Source organism: Taudactylus pleione, unplaced genomic scaffold (assembly GCF_031769625.1).
Source record: "Taudactylus pleione unplaced genomic scaffold, aTauple2 ptg000290l, whole genome shotgun sequence".
NCBI lineage: Eukaryota > Metazoa > Chordata > Amphibia > Anura > Myobatrachidae > Taudactylus > Taudactylus pleione.
In genome coordinates this window covers 4437501-4455218 of record NW_028284692.1, presented here as the reverse complement: position 1 = coordinate 4455218, position 17718 = coordinate 4437501, and the positions used below count along the sequence as shown (strand labels likewise).

General features: G+C 39.8%; 1 protein-coding gene across 1 annotated transcript in view; it reads right to left on the bottom strand.

Annotated features, from left to right (window-relative positions):
- Positions 1 to 2228: 2228 nt before the first annotated feature.
- The window catches only part of HID1 (HID1 domain containing), a 64442-nt gene continuing 48952 nt past the window's right edge, over positions 2229 to 17718 (bottom strand). Inside the window, exons 9-19 of the mRNA XM_088482591.1 lie at positions 14081 to 14221; positions 13856 to 13946; positions 13566 to 13717; positions 13408 to 13486; positions 11325 to 11489; positions 10903 to 11130; positions 10545 to 10678; positions 8989 to 9060; positions 7349 to 7440; positions 6831 to 6989; positions 2229 to 2705 (exon numbers count right to left, since the gene is read on the bottom strand). Of these exons, the coding sequence (XP_088338717.1) occupies positions 2642 to 2705; positions 6831 to 6989; positions 7349 to 7440; positions 8989 to 9060; positions 10545 to 10678; positions 10903 to 11130; positions 11325 to 11489; positions 13408 to 13486; positions 13566 to 13717; positions 13856 to 13946; positions 14081 to 14221 (1377 nt within the window). The 3' untranslated portion in view covers positions 2229 to 2641. The remainder of the gene's footprint in view (positions 2706 to 6830; positions 6990 to 7348; positions 7441 to 8988; positions 9061 to 10544; positions 10679 to 10902; positions 11131 to 11324; positions 11490 to 13407; positions 13487 to 13565; positions 13718 to 13855; positions 13947 to 14080; positions 14222 to 17718) is intronic.

The following is a 17718-nucleotide window of genomic DNA, read 5'->3' as shown; positions in this document are numbered from 1 at the left end:
AAAATTAATGGAATCGTCCAAATCTGTCTGCAAACACATCAGATGTCAGATATCGTTATCTGACAAATGGGAACGCGCATCGTTCATCTGACAAACATGTCAGATATATCAGATTTTCTTTCAGATATGAACGATTTTTAAAATAGTTTTTGTACAGATCTGAAGGAAAATCTGACCATGTGTATGATAAGACGTATTATGGTGCATACACACGGTCAGATTTTTCCTTCAGATATGAACGATAACAATTTAACAATCGTTCAGTCGTTCATATCTGAAGGAAAATCTGACATATCTGACATGCCTGAACGATGGACGATCTACAATGCACGTTCCCGTTTGTCAGATAACAATATCTGACATCTGATGTGTTTGCAGTCAGACTTGGACGATTCCATTCATTTTAATGCAGTCAAAAATCGTTCAATCGTTCAAAACTTTGGTAAAATTGTTCAAATCGTTCAATCGTTCATCTGACAAATCTGACCGTGTTTATGCTCCATTAACATACTAGTACAGGAGTGGAAGAGAGAAAACTCCCTTCCTCTGAAAATCTCTGCAGGTCCCGTAGCACATCAGCCTGTGTGGCATCTCGCATAAAACACAAGATCTCATTTGCAGAAAGTCAGTCAGGCACTCCATTACACATAGGGCAGGTATTCCTGCAGATATGTAAAAAAAAAAATAATAATTTTTTTTTTTTTTTTTTTTTTAATAAGACCTGCTGGAGCATCGGTACATGTAAGCAGAAATCGTAGGAAAAAAAAGTGATTTTCTCTATGGTAAATGCTTTAATACCTCATGAAGAAAGACATGAGTGTTAACTTGCACTGGATCTAGTGCATTAGACTCTTATCTACTAATGATACATCTCCTTCTTGTTTATTTGACAATAATACTTCTGCATATTAACCATTTACCTCCAGCGGTACCATATAAAACCACAAAAGGGGCACAGGCTAATGGAAAAAAAAAACAAAAAAAACAAGGCTTTGGCAAAAAAAAACAAAAAAACAATCCCATTATTTGGTGAAACAGAGTGTATCACAAGTGGGGTGTATTTTGTGTCCATAGTTTTTTATTTTTCATTTATTTGGATGTATTCGTTTGTAACTAACAAGACTAAAGATGGATATAAACTAGGACACTGTTTCCACCCAAATCGGAACAACATATCGCCCAAAATGTCTAGGTTATACGGACAATCTGCTTGCTCCCGCTGTTGCGTGTGGTATCATCCGGTCGGCCGTGCTACACGGCCAACCAGACGATATCGCCAGGGGCGCAGAGAGAGGGGGCCCTCTTAAATCACAGCAGCCCGGCACACGCTGCTGTGTGCTGGGCTGCAGTGGGAGACTGCTTGCAGCCACAGCAGTCTCCTATGCCTGTGGGGGGAAGTGATCACGCTAATCACTGCCTCCCGCGTGGTGCTTTGTGCTGGGCTAAGGGGGTCACAGCGCCCTCTGCGCCCGGTCTCTCTACGTCCCTGGATAAATCGCATGCAGCGCCGTTGCAGGTAATGAAGGACGGAATGAGGGTTCTTTCATTACATCGCTCAATGTGTACCCGACCCGACATACCGTCAAGGTACACATTGTTAAGTGTGTACCCAGCAATAGAGCAGATGTTAGTGACAGATTCCTGGGATACACTGCACCCAGTGACTGAGTAATGGAGTTTACAAAAACAGTGTTTTATCGCAATATTCTTTTTTTGCCATCAATGTATACAGTCTAGGATACCCTTTGCCTTCTATATCTTAGTTTTCAGACCTGGATAGATAAAATGGGTAACGATATAGGTGCTATATGTCCTACGTTCTTTCTTCAACTGCTCTATTCTACAGCAGCTTTCAACTGCTGAAGCTTAAGAGCTGCCCTGTACTCAGGGAACCAAATGGACAGGGCAATATTCAACATGACATACTGAGTTATCACACTTGGCTTCTGTGCATATTGAACTTTGTTGTTGGAAAACAAGTAGATATGGGCTGAGTGGAGGATTTATTGGATACACAGGAGATAATGATGTGGGGGTGGAGGTACATTTATCCAAACATGTTCAAAAAGCATAACACACCACAAAGGTAGGCAAACACACACCAACCCTACCTATAAATAAGTCACACTGATTAACTCGGCAATCTGAGTAATGGATTTATAGAGCAGTGAAACCATCAACCCGCTACCCTTGACCCCTTTCAAGAGCAGACACTTCACGTCTATAGATCAATTTATTAATATAATTTAATAGATTACATCTGATTTCACAAAAACATGGAGATGAGAGTGGTACTTAACAAGATAATTAACACAGTGCAGCGAGAACATTGTGTAACCAGGCTCGGGTAACACATGGCCTGTTCTGAGCTACAATTTGCATACATGCTGGAATAGCACACTGAGGATTGTCATTGAAAAGCCACAAATTGCCCAGCCCTAATCTAATCCAATGTGTAAAACAATAAAATAAAATTAACTAAAACTAGATCAATGATACATGTGGCATGATATGTCTGTGTCCATGTGGCAAATATTAATTTGGTACTGAAGTGGTCAATAATCTGTGTGAATACATGATTGGGCGAGAGAGAGAATCCTATAACGACCATATAGAACAGGTACTGGGCAGGAGTTGATGTCTAAACTCTCTGAATTTCAAACAACTTCACATCAGTGTCATACCAAACAGGAGGGTCCATGTTCCTACAAATTAAAAAGACAAAACGTCAAAGTTCACAAACCTTAAAAAGCAAATGAAACAAGTGACAGTATTCTATAATGGGATGCAGTCACCATGTCGACCATTCAAAATGACGACATGTCCATAAAACATAATGAAAGCACTAAACTTCAAAACCTTCTGCCACTGATAAAGATGGCTATTTTAGCAGGGTCCTTTGGTCATGTAGGTCATGTTAAAACCCAGGAATATATTTACAAAATAGTGGCTTGCAACAAGGCATGTACAGCCATGGCCAAAAGTTTTCAGATTGACACAAGTATTGGTTTTCACAAAGTTTTCTGCTTCAGTGTTTTTAGACTTTTTTGTCAGATGTTACTATGGTATACTGAAGTAAAATTACAAGCATTTCATAAGTGTCAAAGGCTTTTATTGACAATTACATTAAGTTTATGGAAAGAGTCAATATTTGCAGTGTTGACCCTTCTTTTTCAAGACCTCTGCAATTCGCCCTGGCATGCTGTCAATCAAATTCTGGGCCACATACTGACTGATGGCCGCCCATTCTTGCCTAATCAATGCTTGGAGTTTGTCAGAATTTGTGGGTTTTTGTTTGTTCACCCGCCTCTTGAGGATTGACCACAAATTCACAATGGGATTAAGGTCTGGGGAGTTTCCTGGCCATGGACTCAAACTTTCGATGTTTTGTTCCACGAGCCACTTAATTATCACTTTTGTTTTATGGCAAGGTGCTCCATCATGCTGAAAAAGGCATTGTTCGTCACCAAACTGTTCTTAGATGGTTGGGAGAAGTTGCTCTTGGATGATGTTTTGGTACCATTCTTTATTCATAGCTGTGTTCTTAGGCAAAATTGTGAGTGATCCCACTCCCTTGGCTGAGAAGCAACCCCACACATGAATGGTCTCAGGATGCTTTACTGAGAACTTGTGGTCAATCCTCAAGAGGCGGGTGGACAAACAAAAACCCACAAATTCTGACAAACTCCAAGCATTGATTAGGCAAGAATGGGCGGCCATCAGTCAGTATGTGGCCCAGAAGTTGATTGACAGCATACCAGGGCGAACTGCAGAGGTCTTGAAAAAGAATGGTCAACACTGCAAATATTGACTCTTTGAATAAACTTAATGTAATTGTCAATAAAAGTCTGACACTTATGAAATGCTTGTAATTTTACTTCAGTATACCATAGTAACATCCGTCAAAAAGATCTAAAAACACTGAAGTAGCAAACTTTGTGAAAACCAATACTTGTGTCATTCTCAAAACTTTTGTCCATGACCATTGCCAGTTTAAATCTGGTGGCAAAATCTATTTTGCAAATATAACCCCCAAGTGTTGTTTTATTACTGTGTTCATTTCCTATTGTAAAGTGATGTGGTATATGCTGGTGCTATATATGAATTAATGTTAAATAAATATATTGCTGTTGATCTGCCTAGTTTATACACTCTAAACAGACTGCACGCAAAACAGAAACAGAATGCAGGGCTCATTTATCACTGGAAACTGACTAATCGCCTTAGGAGCTGCATATAATAAAACACCATAACTAGTAATGATCCCTACGCTTTTAAATATCCAAGTATGGCTCTTCAATAATATATACCAAGGACGGATAACCTTTGGCAGTCTATCTGTTCCATAAAAGGACTGTAACACCCCAGTTACTTTTTTGCTTGCTTGTAACTAGAACAGAGAAATGTATATGCTAGACACAGTTTTGTATTTAACCTTTGCAGAAGCTATGTGTAAACTCAGGGTGTAGCATCTTCGACACCTATGCTTGCTCTTAGTGAACGTTTTAGAATTTCTAGCCCTAGCCAAGCTCCCGATGTAATCATGTCTCACCTGCAGTGATATTACACATATACCTTGCTACAATGTCATGTCCCAACCTATTTTATTTTATTAAAAGGATCATCCACGCATCAATAAGATTGTCAAGAATCATCTTGGAGGTGATAAAGGGGATTACAGGAAAAGAACAAACACAATGGCATCTCTGTTGAGTACCGCATACAGATTTATGAACACCATCATCAGAACTAGATAAAGCCCTGTACCAAAAATATGCTGTGCATTAGACAAATACAAAACTAAAATAACATTCTGGCATAGAGTCCTCGCTCAAAGTTGTGCCCTTTCAAGTACAGTAATTAGTACAGTAACGTACACATGCTATTACTTCATCCAATACCCCAAAACACCAAGACAAAAAGGCATGTCTTTGAAATAAGTGCCTGCTAAGTGCAATTAATAAATATATATAAATATATATTAATTTATACACACACACAGTCAGGTGCATAAATATTTGGACATTGATAGAACTTTCATAATTCAGCCTCTATTCACCACCACATTGGCTTTGAAATGAAACAAACAAGATGTGCTTTAACTGCAGACTTTCAGATTTAATTTGAGGGTAATTAGATCCAAATCAGGTGAACGGTGTAGGTATTACAACGGTTTCTATATGTGCCTCCCACTTTTTAAGGGGCCAAAATTAATGGGACAAACTAAACAATCCTAAATCTAACTTTCACTTTTTAATACTTTGTTGCAAATCCTTTGCAGGCAATTACAGCCTGAAGTCTGGAACGCATAGACATCACCAGATGCTGGGTTTCATCCCTGGTGATGCTGTTCTAGGCCTCTACTGCAAATGTCTTCAGTTCCTGCTTGTTCTTGGGGCATTTTCCCTTCAGTTTTGTCTTCATCAAGTGAAATGCATGCTCAATCGGATTCAGGTCAGGGGACTGACTTGGCCATTGCATAACATTCCACTTTTTAGCCTTAAAAAACTCTTTGGTTGCTTTTGCAGTATGCTTCGGGTCATTGTCCATCTGCACTGTGAAGCGCCGTCCAATGAGTTCTGAAGCATTTGACTGAATATGAGCATATAATATTGCCCAAAACACTTCAGAATTCATTCTGCTGCTTTTATCAGCAGTCACATCATCAATAAATACAAGGGAAGCAGTTCCATTGGCAGCCATACATGCCCACGCCATGACACTACCACCACCATGCTTCACTGATGAGGTGGTATGTTTTAGATCATGAACAGTTCCTTTCCTTCTCCATACTCTTCTCTTCCCATCACTCTGGTACAAGTTGATCTTTGTCTCATCTGTCCATAGGATGTTGTTCCAGAACTGTAATGGCTTTTTTAGATGTTGTTTGTCAAACTCTAATCTGGTCTTCCTGTTTTTGAGGCTCACCAATGGTTTACATCTTGTGGTGAACCCTCTATATTCACTCTTGTGAAGTCTTCTCTTGATTGTTGACTTTGACACATATACACCTACCTCCTGGAGAGTGTTCTTGATTTGGCCAACTGTTGTGAAGCGGTTTTTCTTCACCAGGGAAATAATTCTTCTGTCATCCACCACAGTTGTTTGCCGTGGTCTTCCGGGTCTTTTGGTGTTGCTGAGCTCTCCGGTGCATTCTTTCTTTTTAAGAATGTTCCAAACAGTTGATTTGGCCACACCTAATGTTCTCTCTGATGGGTTTGTTTTGATTTTTCAGCCTAATGATGGCTTGCTTCACTGATAGTGACAGCTCTTTGGATCTCATATTGAGAGTCGACAGCAACTGATTAAAAATGCAAATGTCACACCTAGAATCAACTCCAGACCTTTTACCTACTTAATTGATAATGAAATAACGAGGGAATAGCCCACACCTGTCCATGAAATAGCTTATGAGTTGATAGTCCCATTACCTTTGGCCCCTTAAAAAGTGGGAGGCACATATAGAAACTGTTGTAATTCCTACATCGTTCACCTGATTTGGATGTAATTACCCTCAAATTAAATCTGAAAGTCTGCAGTTAAAGCACATCTTGTTTGTTTTCATTTTAAAGCACTTTTTTTTTTTTTTTTTAATTCAATTTAAAGCCATTGTGATGGTGAATAGAACCCAAAATATGAGAATTCTGTCAATGTCCCAATATTTATGCACCTAATATATATATATATATATATATATATATATATATATATATCCTTCATAAGTTTCACAAACATCACAAGCCTAAACTATCAGAAATGCACCCTGCCAACGTGCAACCCTATCCTACTGACTGCAAATCCAGGTTATATTTTATTAGTACAATTCTCACCTCAAGTAGATGACCCCCCACATATATGTACGGAACCACATAGCAGTGCCGGCATTGGCCTGGTATTTGCGGATCAGGATGGGGTGAGGAACAGGTAGTAACCCCACCAAGGTACCATGCTGTAGAAACTTCAAAATTTCAGACTCATCTGTCAGTCCCCTGCAAGTTACCAGGAGACAGCCGATTAGTGATGGACCAGAGGCAAACATTCTACTACATATTCATGAACATATAAGAATGTCATAAAATAAAAACATATCCAATTAGTCATGCAAAACATAACTGCATGTTCTAAATATACATCAACCAAAGCTCCCAAATAACAGAAGAATAAAAAGTTATACAGACTTTTTCATATATAATATGACAAACAGAAAAAAATGCTTACAAACCATAAGCATTGATATTGCATTTAATTTAAACACACAATCGTCATTATGCTTTTAACGATCACTGACACCCTCGGTTGTTGCATTCTCTGCATTCTATGACCAAAGAGCTCCCTGCCCTGCTCTCACTTGTCAATACAGATCTTCTCCACCTGTGGCACCAGGACCTGTAGCAGCCGCATGATTGTCTGAAGTGGCAGTTTCACCTTCCAGGACATGACCTGTTGATATTTGTCATAGAAACTATGTTAAAATAATAGGAAATAGAGTTGGTTGGAAAATAGTACACCAGGTACACTATCTATTCATTACAGAGACTTCGACCAAGAAAGTCAAAACAGGACATTAGTACAACAAACGAGAATATTTTGGTTTACGTTATTTTGGCTACGACATAAGCAGGAGTAATTACATAGGTCGTATATAGGTATATACACCTATTCACAAGAATCGGTCAAATTGTAAAGGGCTACAGACAGATGTGATAGGCCTGTGGTAATTATATAACCGCATTTTATAGGGCCTTCTGACATAGTTTAATTAAAGTGCAGCACTATATTCCTCCACCAACTTAACATCTACTTCATCAGTAATAGCTTTTTTATTTGGTATTCGCAAGTTTACCATCAAAATGTAGGGATAAATACTTCCCTTTTGTTTATTCTGGGATAGATTTATTTTTACTGATAGACTTTACACCCAACTGAGACTAGCAGGTTAATCTATGGCATGAAGGGTGTTAATCTGTGGGATGTTTTAAATGGTACAATTTATTACTACAACTTAGCCATATACCCGTCTGAATAACTGATGTATAATTGCTGAAACCTCTGTATCAGTGACAATCCATTTCTTTCATGAAAGCTAAACAACACTTTGAAAAATAAAAATATGTTACGTGTGTGGGAAGTGTTAAAGATATGTGATTCTTCGTGCTCCTCTTTGTGTATAGGATGGATACATCTCAAGTGACTATGATTAAATATGTTTGACTTACATGCATCTCTTGAATTCTTTACTATAGGTATTGTTTTATCTTCCTGGCTTCCTTTTGTGTTTTAGCCATCACCAGAAAGAGCTGTTTATTTGTGCTGGGAAAAGCTAGGAGACAGCTTGTCTCTGAATAGAACTGTTTCCAATGTACAATACAAGGAATATGGCAGAGTGATGACATATCCAGGGCAACAAATATAGAGAAATATGCTTAGTGATAGAAACACATGGCTAAAGAGCACAGAAGAAAGCAAGAAAACATAAAGCAATGTAAAAGCTGCATGAGGAAGGGGAATGATACTAGACAGAAAATGTTTGAAAACAAGTTTGCCATAAACACCCAAAAATAATGCTTAGTACATGGTTGTTCAAACAAAGAAAAACCCAAAGAGAAAGGTCGCAAGATGACCCCCAACCCCTACCTCAAAATAAAACTATGGTGCCATAAGTAATTTTCAGTAATTTAAATGTGCAGGGATTTAGATTTAGGAGGGGTGTGTCGTACCTGAAATGTAACCTGCACTGTAAAAATAAAGCTATGCAGCATTTGCTACATGTAATAAGCAGCCAATATTTACCCAGTATGCAAACAAAATAAATGTATGGCCACCCCATGCATTGCTATACAGTTTGTCCAGGAGTAAAGTTGCTTTTTTTTTTTTTTGCTTTGCACCCAACTGCGAATAAACCCATTTATCTGTTAACTATCACTGTACCTGTTTGTCTAGGCACAAAATATCCTTCTCTATTTCTGCTTACACACCACCCTGACTCACCCAGTCTGTAGATGGGTTCCAGTGGGATGAGGTGCTTGATAAACGTCTGGTTTGCCTGCTTTGTGCAGCCTCCTGCAGAATATAATTGTGTTATAGTGAGAGCAAAGCCAGATGTTGCGATCAAATATATGGCCACAACAGCGAGCAGTCAATACAATACTATGTATGTAGAAAGTAGAGATGGTTCTCAGACTTGTAACAAGCAGAAAATGTGATTAAAAAAAGAAGCAAAATTTTCAAAACAGATTCCACAATTACTCGTCTCGTTGGCCATTCAATTTTGCATATTTCTCTGGCAAAATTCAGCCTTAAGTCTTCCTAGTACTACACCAACACCACAAGTTATGTTGCAAAAGAGCTATAAACTCACTAGTATGCTAGTCTAGAGTAGTAATATTCAACTTATTTCTCAAAGAGCTATAAAAATGCAGAGGAAAAATGGTCTAAGAGAAAGTAATAGACCCACGGCTCACTCAGCTACACATTAGTGCCATAGAGAGATACGCTATAAACTCACAGTGAGAGGAGAGTGTACCTCACTGCTATAGACTAGCATATATAGTTATAAGCATACAATAGAAGAATGCTCTAATAGAGTCATTTCTGCATAAAGAAAAAAGAAACCTCTAGAAAAATCGGTACACCAGTGAAAAACAAATGGTAAACCAGACTATGGAACCGATTCAGAGATTTATGTAAATCCGATACTTCCGTAACTCTCCAAATTTAATGAACTGCACATGAGCTTCACAGCGCGGGTGCAGATCTGGTCCTGCAATGTTGGTCGCAGTGCCCTAAAAGCCGCAGCATGATTGATATGCTGCTGGCGCATGTAGGCGGTGACTAGGAGCGTTACAGAAAACATGGGAGTGTCGGCCCCGTTTTCTGGGCACGCCGAAGCCACTGGCTACGTCCTTGGAGCATCTTCACTGGACCCCGGCAGCGTGATTTTGTCGGACATCTTGAATAACCTGAGGGTTACTCAGATGTCTGATGTTGATGCAGTTGATCCAACGCTGCGTCTTCACATGCACCAGTGGTTCAGAGAAGCCGGCAGTGGTGTCTTTTGCATAATTTTGCATAGCCCGCTGCAAAATTACTGTCCATCTGCAAATCAGGCCATATATTACTTTGCTGCACAAAGGAGGGTGCTCACCATTATCAGAAACGGCATTTTAAAAACAGAAACCGCTATTCACTTTCAACTGAATCCCCCAATCAGCCACACCTGAATGTGTCTTGGTATAACCCAAGAACCACAGGGTGGATACATACCCTATCTTAGTTAAAACAGCATCAATTAAAATATCAGGATCTAATTCGAAACTCCAATACAGATTGTCTAAACCCACTATATGAGCAAACCTGTCAGTTGGTCATAGAATTGTTATTTGCATTTTCTAAGCATGCATAAGTTGTATATTTTAAAAAATAACAAGTTTTTTGCTGGTAGACTCCTTTCCTTAGTTTTATAAGGCTCACTAGATTTTAAATTGAAGCTGGAATTTATAATATATGAGAAACTTCAGTAAGCGTCACACATTAGGTTCACATACCCCACTCTGGGATTCAGTGTCACTCAGGGGACGGGACAGACTGCTCTCTCCAGGTGATGAAGGAACTTCAGGGTCCACAGCTCGAAGAGTTCCATCCTCAGATACCTGAGATTTCTCAGTTAGCTTCTCTATAGCTGGAGAGGTGAGTTGCAATAGGAGTTAATACACAGTGGATTTCACATAACTGTACAGACAGGATAAGAATTACCTAACGGTACATGGGCTGTTAACAGTAAAAGTGAGATAATGATTGGATAGCACAAACTATAAGTCACTGCCACATAGATGTGCTGAAGTCCTTGGTAAAGGTTGCGTGGCAGGCGGGCGGCACATGTTGAAACACAATACTTATACTTACCGGGTGTAGCTATAAGACTAGTTTTTAGGGTGCCAGGTTCTGCTGGGGCAGCAGGCCGGGAGCCTTCCATGGAAGCTCCCTCTTGAGAGTTGGTGCGGGATATTGGCTCAGCTGGTTTCTTTTTTCGCTGCAGTGCACGCTGTATAGATGGGGGGTCTGAAGGGAGGTTTGCTAACTGGTGAAATACATTACGCTTCCGAATAATAGCATAAACTAAACTTGAATTTCCTATTGAAGACAAACAAAGTAAAAGGAGTTAGATGGATGTGAACAAAAAGGTAAGATAAAGACAATATAAAGAGTAAAACAAACAGTATGTGTATACCTACAAATACTAAGAAGTTGTCAAAAGTCAAAACATTTGGAAAAATCAGGAAACAAAAAGAAATACCCAGAGTGGGGAGACGCTAACAGATACTGACCATCAAACTGATACTGGATAATGTTGTTGAAAACTTCAAGCAGGAAGAAAACAAGATGATGATTTTGTGGAGAGGAGAAGAGGAACCAGGAGCTGGAGAAAGCTTCAAGCAAATGTAGTAGCTTGTTAGATGCCACCATGGAGAGGGACTTCAAGTATGGGGATACTGCTCAGAAAAACAGAACAGAAAAAATGTCACAATATTTGGTCACTCCTAAAAAAATATATATTCTGGTGTCACAGTCAAAGTAGTAAATATAGAAGAAAAAGAAACGACACTTCAGAAATAGCGGAAAAAAAACCATACATTTAATCCATTGGTGTATAGCGACACTATGCTTGTATTTGGTAGTTTGAAGGGCAAACTGCTTCTTTTCATGTGTAACGACTAATCAGAGGAATAATACATTATTAGATGAAGAACAAGTTAAAAAAAAAAAAAAGAGAAGGCAAAAAATTGTCAAGCAACCGTAGGTGCCACATCACATCGTCTCATAGAATATCCAACCACAATACATTAGATAGATATCTATCGGTAGATATAAAATTTGTTCAATTACTGAACTGCATAACGTATCAATCCACACTTGGACATTTTCGAAGACCCCAACAGAAAATGGGGGGAAAAAAAACCCAAACAAAACCTAAACAAACATCCCCACTTGTTTAAGGTTTCTGTACACCTATGAATATTCACATAATCCCTCCTACCAATATTTGTTTCAGCTACTAGCATATACCCAATATGGCCAATATGGTGTGTATTCCCAAATAAAACATATCATGGAGTACTTGTGATAGTAGGAGAAATGAAACCGGTCAGGTCAGACAGAACTGAAAGAGACAGACACAGTGTGATCACCTCCCTATCTGGGGTGCAGCGCTCACACACACCTTCCTATTATCCAACCAGTAACCACATACGCCATCATAGCTGTCAATATATTTACCAAGTCCGCAACAAAATTACTCAAGGGTAAACTCATATCAACAATAAACTACAAAATCATACTACAGTTTGAGTCTCCTGTATACAAAATGCTTGGGACCAGTGGGGTTTTGGATATCGGAATATTCCGTATTTAGGAATATTTGCATACTATAATGAGATTTCTTGGGAAAAGGACCCAAATCTAAACACAGAATGAATTTATGTTTCATATACACATCGCCTGCAGGTAGTTTTATACAATAGTTTCAATAATTTTGTGTCTCAAACAAAATTTGTGTACATACACAAATTAATTTTGGTTCACATACACATGTATAACACAGCCTGAAGGTAATTTTATACAATATTTTTAATAATTGTGTGCCTTAAATAAAGTTTGTGTACCTTGAACCATCAAAAAGCAAAAGGTTTCACTATCTCAGTCATGCTAAAACAATACCGTATTTCGGAATATTTGAATATGGGAGACTCAACCTGTATCATGTACAGTACAAATGTTCTCCATTCTAATTTAGGATCAAGTGGATCACAATAGAATACATACCAGAGAATTCACATCACCAAAAATATTACAAACATAAATGAGAAAAAAACATTACTAACACTAAGCTATAGAATATCAATATGTGGATGGATCATAATATCAATCAAAATAACATAATTACAACCCATCAGACTCTAATAAACCTTGTGGAGAGATCGTATACAATCTGAATCCATTATACCTTTATTTTATTGTTTTAAAGTAATGTACTCCCTCTATCACCCCCACGTTTTGGTGGTGGTAACCAGTCAATCATGCAATATATTGTTGATAATTGGTGGTTTGCCACAAGATAATGCTTTGCCACAGACTTATTAGTCTTAACATTTATTATCATCAATTATTAAATTACATTTCTCACCAGCACCACCTGAATTCATGGAAATGATTATTATTTCCAGAAATCACTACAAAACTAGTATAACTGATGTATAGCTCTATCAAAGAGTAAAAAATATTTGTGTTAACTCACAGCTCCACCTAGTGGACACATACAAAAAAAAAAAAAAAAAACACACAATGTCTAAATATTAATGATTCTTTAATGATAATAAAACATTCCCCATTCCATAGACCCCAAGCTTGTACCATTCACTACGATGGTAAGCAGACAGTCATACAAGGGCTGTAACCGCTGGTGTCCACTGGTGATTATCTTGTGAAAAACCTGAGAAGGAAAAGAATGTGCAATTAGCTAGCAGAAATATTACAAGCTCAGTTAAAAGGCAAATTATGCCATAGCTCACCACAATAAGCAAGTCTGCGTGTGTTCCTGTAAACACTGGGATATCCATCGGGACTCGCACAGAGTATGGTTTGTTCAAGCGAACTCCAAAATTCCGTTCCCCACTTAGCAGCAAAAGAATGAACACCCCAATGTGCATCAGACCAACACGAGCTGTAAGGTTGTAGAATGGAAAGGCAGCATATGAACAATGCAAGAAAATACCACTGAAGGATTAAATATAAAAAGTGAGAATGGTGGTGATGAAGGAATAAAGGGGTGAGAAGAGAGATGAAGGGAGTACAGTCTCACACTGATCCGCCCGTGCATCGTTCAGGAAGTACAGAATTGGGACCAGAACATCCAGGACATCACTGCTCTTCAGAACAAAGAACAGGAACTTCTGTAGGAGCGAGAGAAGGCAAGGTGAGAGACAAAGCACCAAACCAACCAGACAGACACAGCACCCAGTACAGAAGACTCATCATTGAGTACTGTAGAGCAATAAAATATGGAGAGAAAATAGAACATTCTGACCTTGTTAAAGTCACACAGCTTCCAGAAAAGAACTAGCAGTTCTTGGTGGAATTGAATTTTCTTGGTGGAGTTTGGTAGGTAGGTCTGTGTGAGCGGGTTTAGGAGAAGGCGTGCCAGGCCTTTCAAAATGAACTGGAAATCCTGGGGTGTAATAAGAACACAGATAAGAGAATAATACATGTATTGATCAATTACACATCTATAGGACTACTTGTCAAATGTAACAAGTGAGCTATGCAAATGACAACAACAAATACTTAGAGCCATTTAATAACTAGCTGAAAAAGAATAGGAAATAAATATTGTAAAATATTAACAACAGGGAGCAAATACATTTGCACACTATATATAGCAGACTCCCACTGCTCACATTAACCAGTCACCCTACACCTAAAGGACTGTTGTATTCCCTAAGAAGAACACTACATGCCTAGGCCCAATATATGCATGCTACGCTCACAGCCACCAGTACTCAGTGAGAACTTGTACTGTGGATATTTTAGCCCAGATGTTCCCACTTATAGACTGACACACTTTGCACACATTTACAGGATCAGACACACTTGCTTGCATTTACAAAGAGTATGAGTCAAAGGAAAAGGTGCAATGGTGCTTAAATGTATTGTTCCACGGGGGCGTGGCCACGGCAGCAATAGTGTAGGACACAGGGACTCTGAGCTCTGCGGCTGATAATTCTGCTTACCCCTCCTGAGACCCCTATATCAACGTTACTACCCTGCTGTCTCTCACATACCTTGCCAGGAACCTGCTGACTTGGTTGGAGATGTGTGGAGTGAGGAGAGTGGCTCTTGAGGGCCTCCATTGCATTCCCTGGGCCTGCCTATCTCCAGATCCTGTGATTCCAGAGTTGCACCCAGGCCTCTCCTGTTGGCTTCTGTATTACGCAGCCTGTCTGTGCCTGACAAGGGGGCTTTGCTGGGAGCTTCTGGTCTGCTTCTCCTGCCTGGCTTGTGTTTAGAGTCAGGGTCAGGGAGGTTATCTGTGAGTCTGATACTGTCTGCCAGACATCACTATTTCTCCCTGCTCTGTGTGGAGAACTGTCAGCTCTGCAACTGTGGGACTCAGCAGCACTTCTTTTCCTGTGAGTGATTTCTAAGTTTGGAGGGATCTCTGCCTGTTGCTGCTGCTGTGTCACTACCTGTGCATTTATATATTATAACTTGTCTCCTACATTATATTAATACTATGGGGAAAACAGGTCATGCTGCTGCTGCTGCTGCAAAACTGGAACGCTTTGCCTGTTCCTCCACTCCTGTGCCCCCAGTGTGTTGTGATCCCCAGGGTACATCCAAGTCTGTGACCCCACCTCCCCCTGCTGCATCTGGGTCAGATTCATCATCAGAAGTTACGCTGCAACAAGTGCTGGAAGCAGTTACCTCCTGCGAGACTAAATTGGCAGATAAGATTGAGAAAGTTCAATCCGATAATTCTTCTCTTCATCAAGGTCTCCAGCAGGTCCGCGAAAGAGTCGGGGAGGCAGAAACACGTCTATCTAATCTGGAAGATTCCCAGACCCCACTACAGGCTCAAGTGGCCTCCCTGACATCCCAAATGTCCGCAATGCAGCATAAAATTTCCGATATGGAGGGCAGACTGCGCCGCAACAACGTGCGGTTCGTTGGTCTCCCGGAAAGAGAGGAGGGGTCTTCACCTGAACCATTCCTTGAGAAGTGGTTGGGGTATACATATGGCAGAGACTCATTTACTAACCAATTTGCTGTGGAGAGAGCGCATCGGATCCCTACCCGTCCCCTGCCGCCTGGCACTCCACCGCGCACATTTATAGCCAAATTTCTTCATTACCAGGACCGTGATACTGTGCTTCGATTGGCTCGAGTTAAAGAGCCACTGGAACGCAACGGTGTGAAAATTTCTATGTTTCCTGATTTCGCAATGGATGTCCAAAAAGACAGAGGTAAATTCCTTCCAATAAAGCGTCGTCTCCGGGATTTAAATCTTCAGTACGCTATGATTTTTCCATCTAAGTTGCGAGTGGTAGCGGATGGAGAGTCAAAATTTTTCTCTACACCACGGGAGGCTGCGGTGTGGCTGGACCAGAGATCTCCTGGGAACAGGCAAATGGCACCGGAATGACTGTACTGATTGCATTTGCTGATTATATTTGTTTATGGCCAGAAATTGCTAGTGTCATAACGACATTAAATAGGCCTTTTTCTGATATTCCAATATTTATATTTCTATAATAGTATTTATGTTGTGATATTGGTTGGATATTGTTCTATGTCCCGCTCCCCTTACTGGGTATATTTCTTTCTTTTTTTTCTCTGGTAGGGTTTTTCTTTTTCTTTTGTTGTTTATGTTGATATTTTGGTCAAAATATGGCCGGAGAGTTCCGTTGCATTGGTGGTTATTTTTATTCCAGTGCCTTTTACACCTATAAGGATTGAGTAGTTGTATCCTGTGGGTTTTAGTGTAGTTTAGTTTAGTTTTGGGTTTAAGTATGCCTAAGTTCGGGTGGGTATACAGGGTGGGGGGTGGTTTTGGATGGGTTGTCCAGTCTTTTTCTTACAAATGTTTTTTTTTCTTTTTTCTTTACCACACTATTTTTAAGGTAACTTCAATTATGCTTTATAGTTCAATGTATTACAATGGTGAAACTTTTAACATGGAATGTCCGGGGGGTTAATGATCGTTTAAAGCGCTCTTTGGTCTTTAAAATGATTAAGCAATATGGCCCTGATATTTCTTGTCTAATGGAGACGCATTTGGTTGGGAGTAAGGTACTAGCTCTAAAAAGACCATGGGTGGGATGGGCTTATCACTCCTCGCATACTTCATCGTCCAGGGGTGTCTCCATTCTTATTAATAAATCTGTCCCTTTTTCTTTTACTGCGGTCCAAACTGACCCTTATGGCAGATATGTGTTTCTGGATTGTGTACTGTATTCTAAGCCCATTTTATTGTTAGCGGTGTACATCCCCCCTCCTTTTTCATATGACGTTTTAAAAAAAGCTGCTGAATTTGTGGCCCGTTCTCCAGATACGCCAGTGCTCTGTTTGGGAGACATCCATAGACTGGTCCATTATATTATTGAAAAGAGGCGTGAGTCTTCAAGTTCTCTTTCTAAAGGTGGTGAGGGCTTTGCTAAGTTTGTAACTGACTTGGGATGGGTTGATGCGTGGCGAATTAAACACCCTGGAGTACAACAATTCTCCTGTTTTTCCTCCGCGCATCACTCTTTCTCTAGATTGGATTTGGCCCTGGTGTCCCCATCTATTGTACCTAATATAACTAACATTGAATATAAAGCCAGAGGAATCTCAGATCACTCCCCACTTCTAGTAGAATTGAATATGTGTAGTCCTAGAGGTCTCCGTTTATGGAAACTACACCCCTCTTGGCTTCTTCAAATGGGTGCAGATTCAGAGCTGGAAGTTATGTGGGATGGCTATTTCACTGACAATGTGGGATCTGCCTCTGTAGCTAATGTTTGGGACGGCTTCAAGGCCTATTTACGTGGGTCTCTGATCAAAAGGGTAGCAGAATTAAAAACATTTTATAGGGAAAAAGAATGTGTTTTGGAGATGGCCTGTAGAAATCTTGAGTTGGATTACTTGGGGGACAGGTTGGAATCTTCACGTTTAAAATGGTTGACT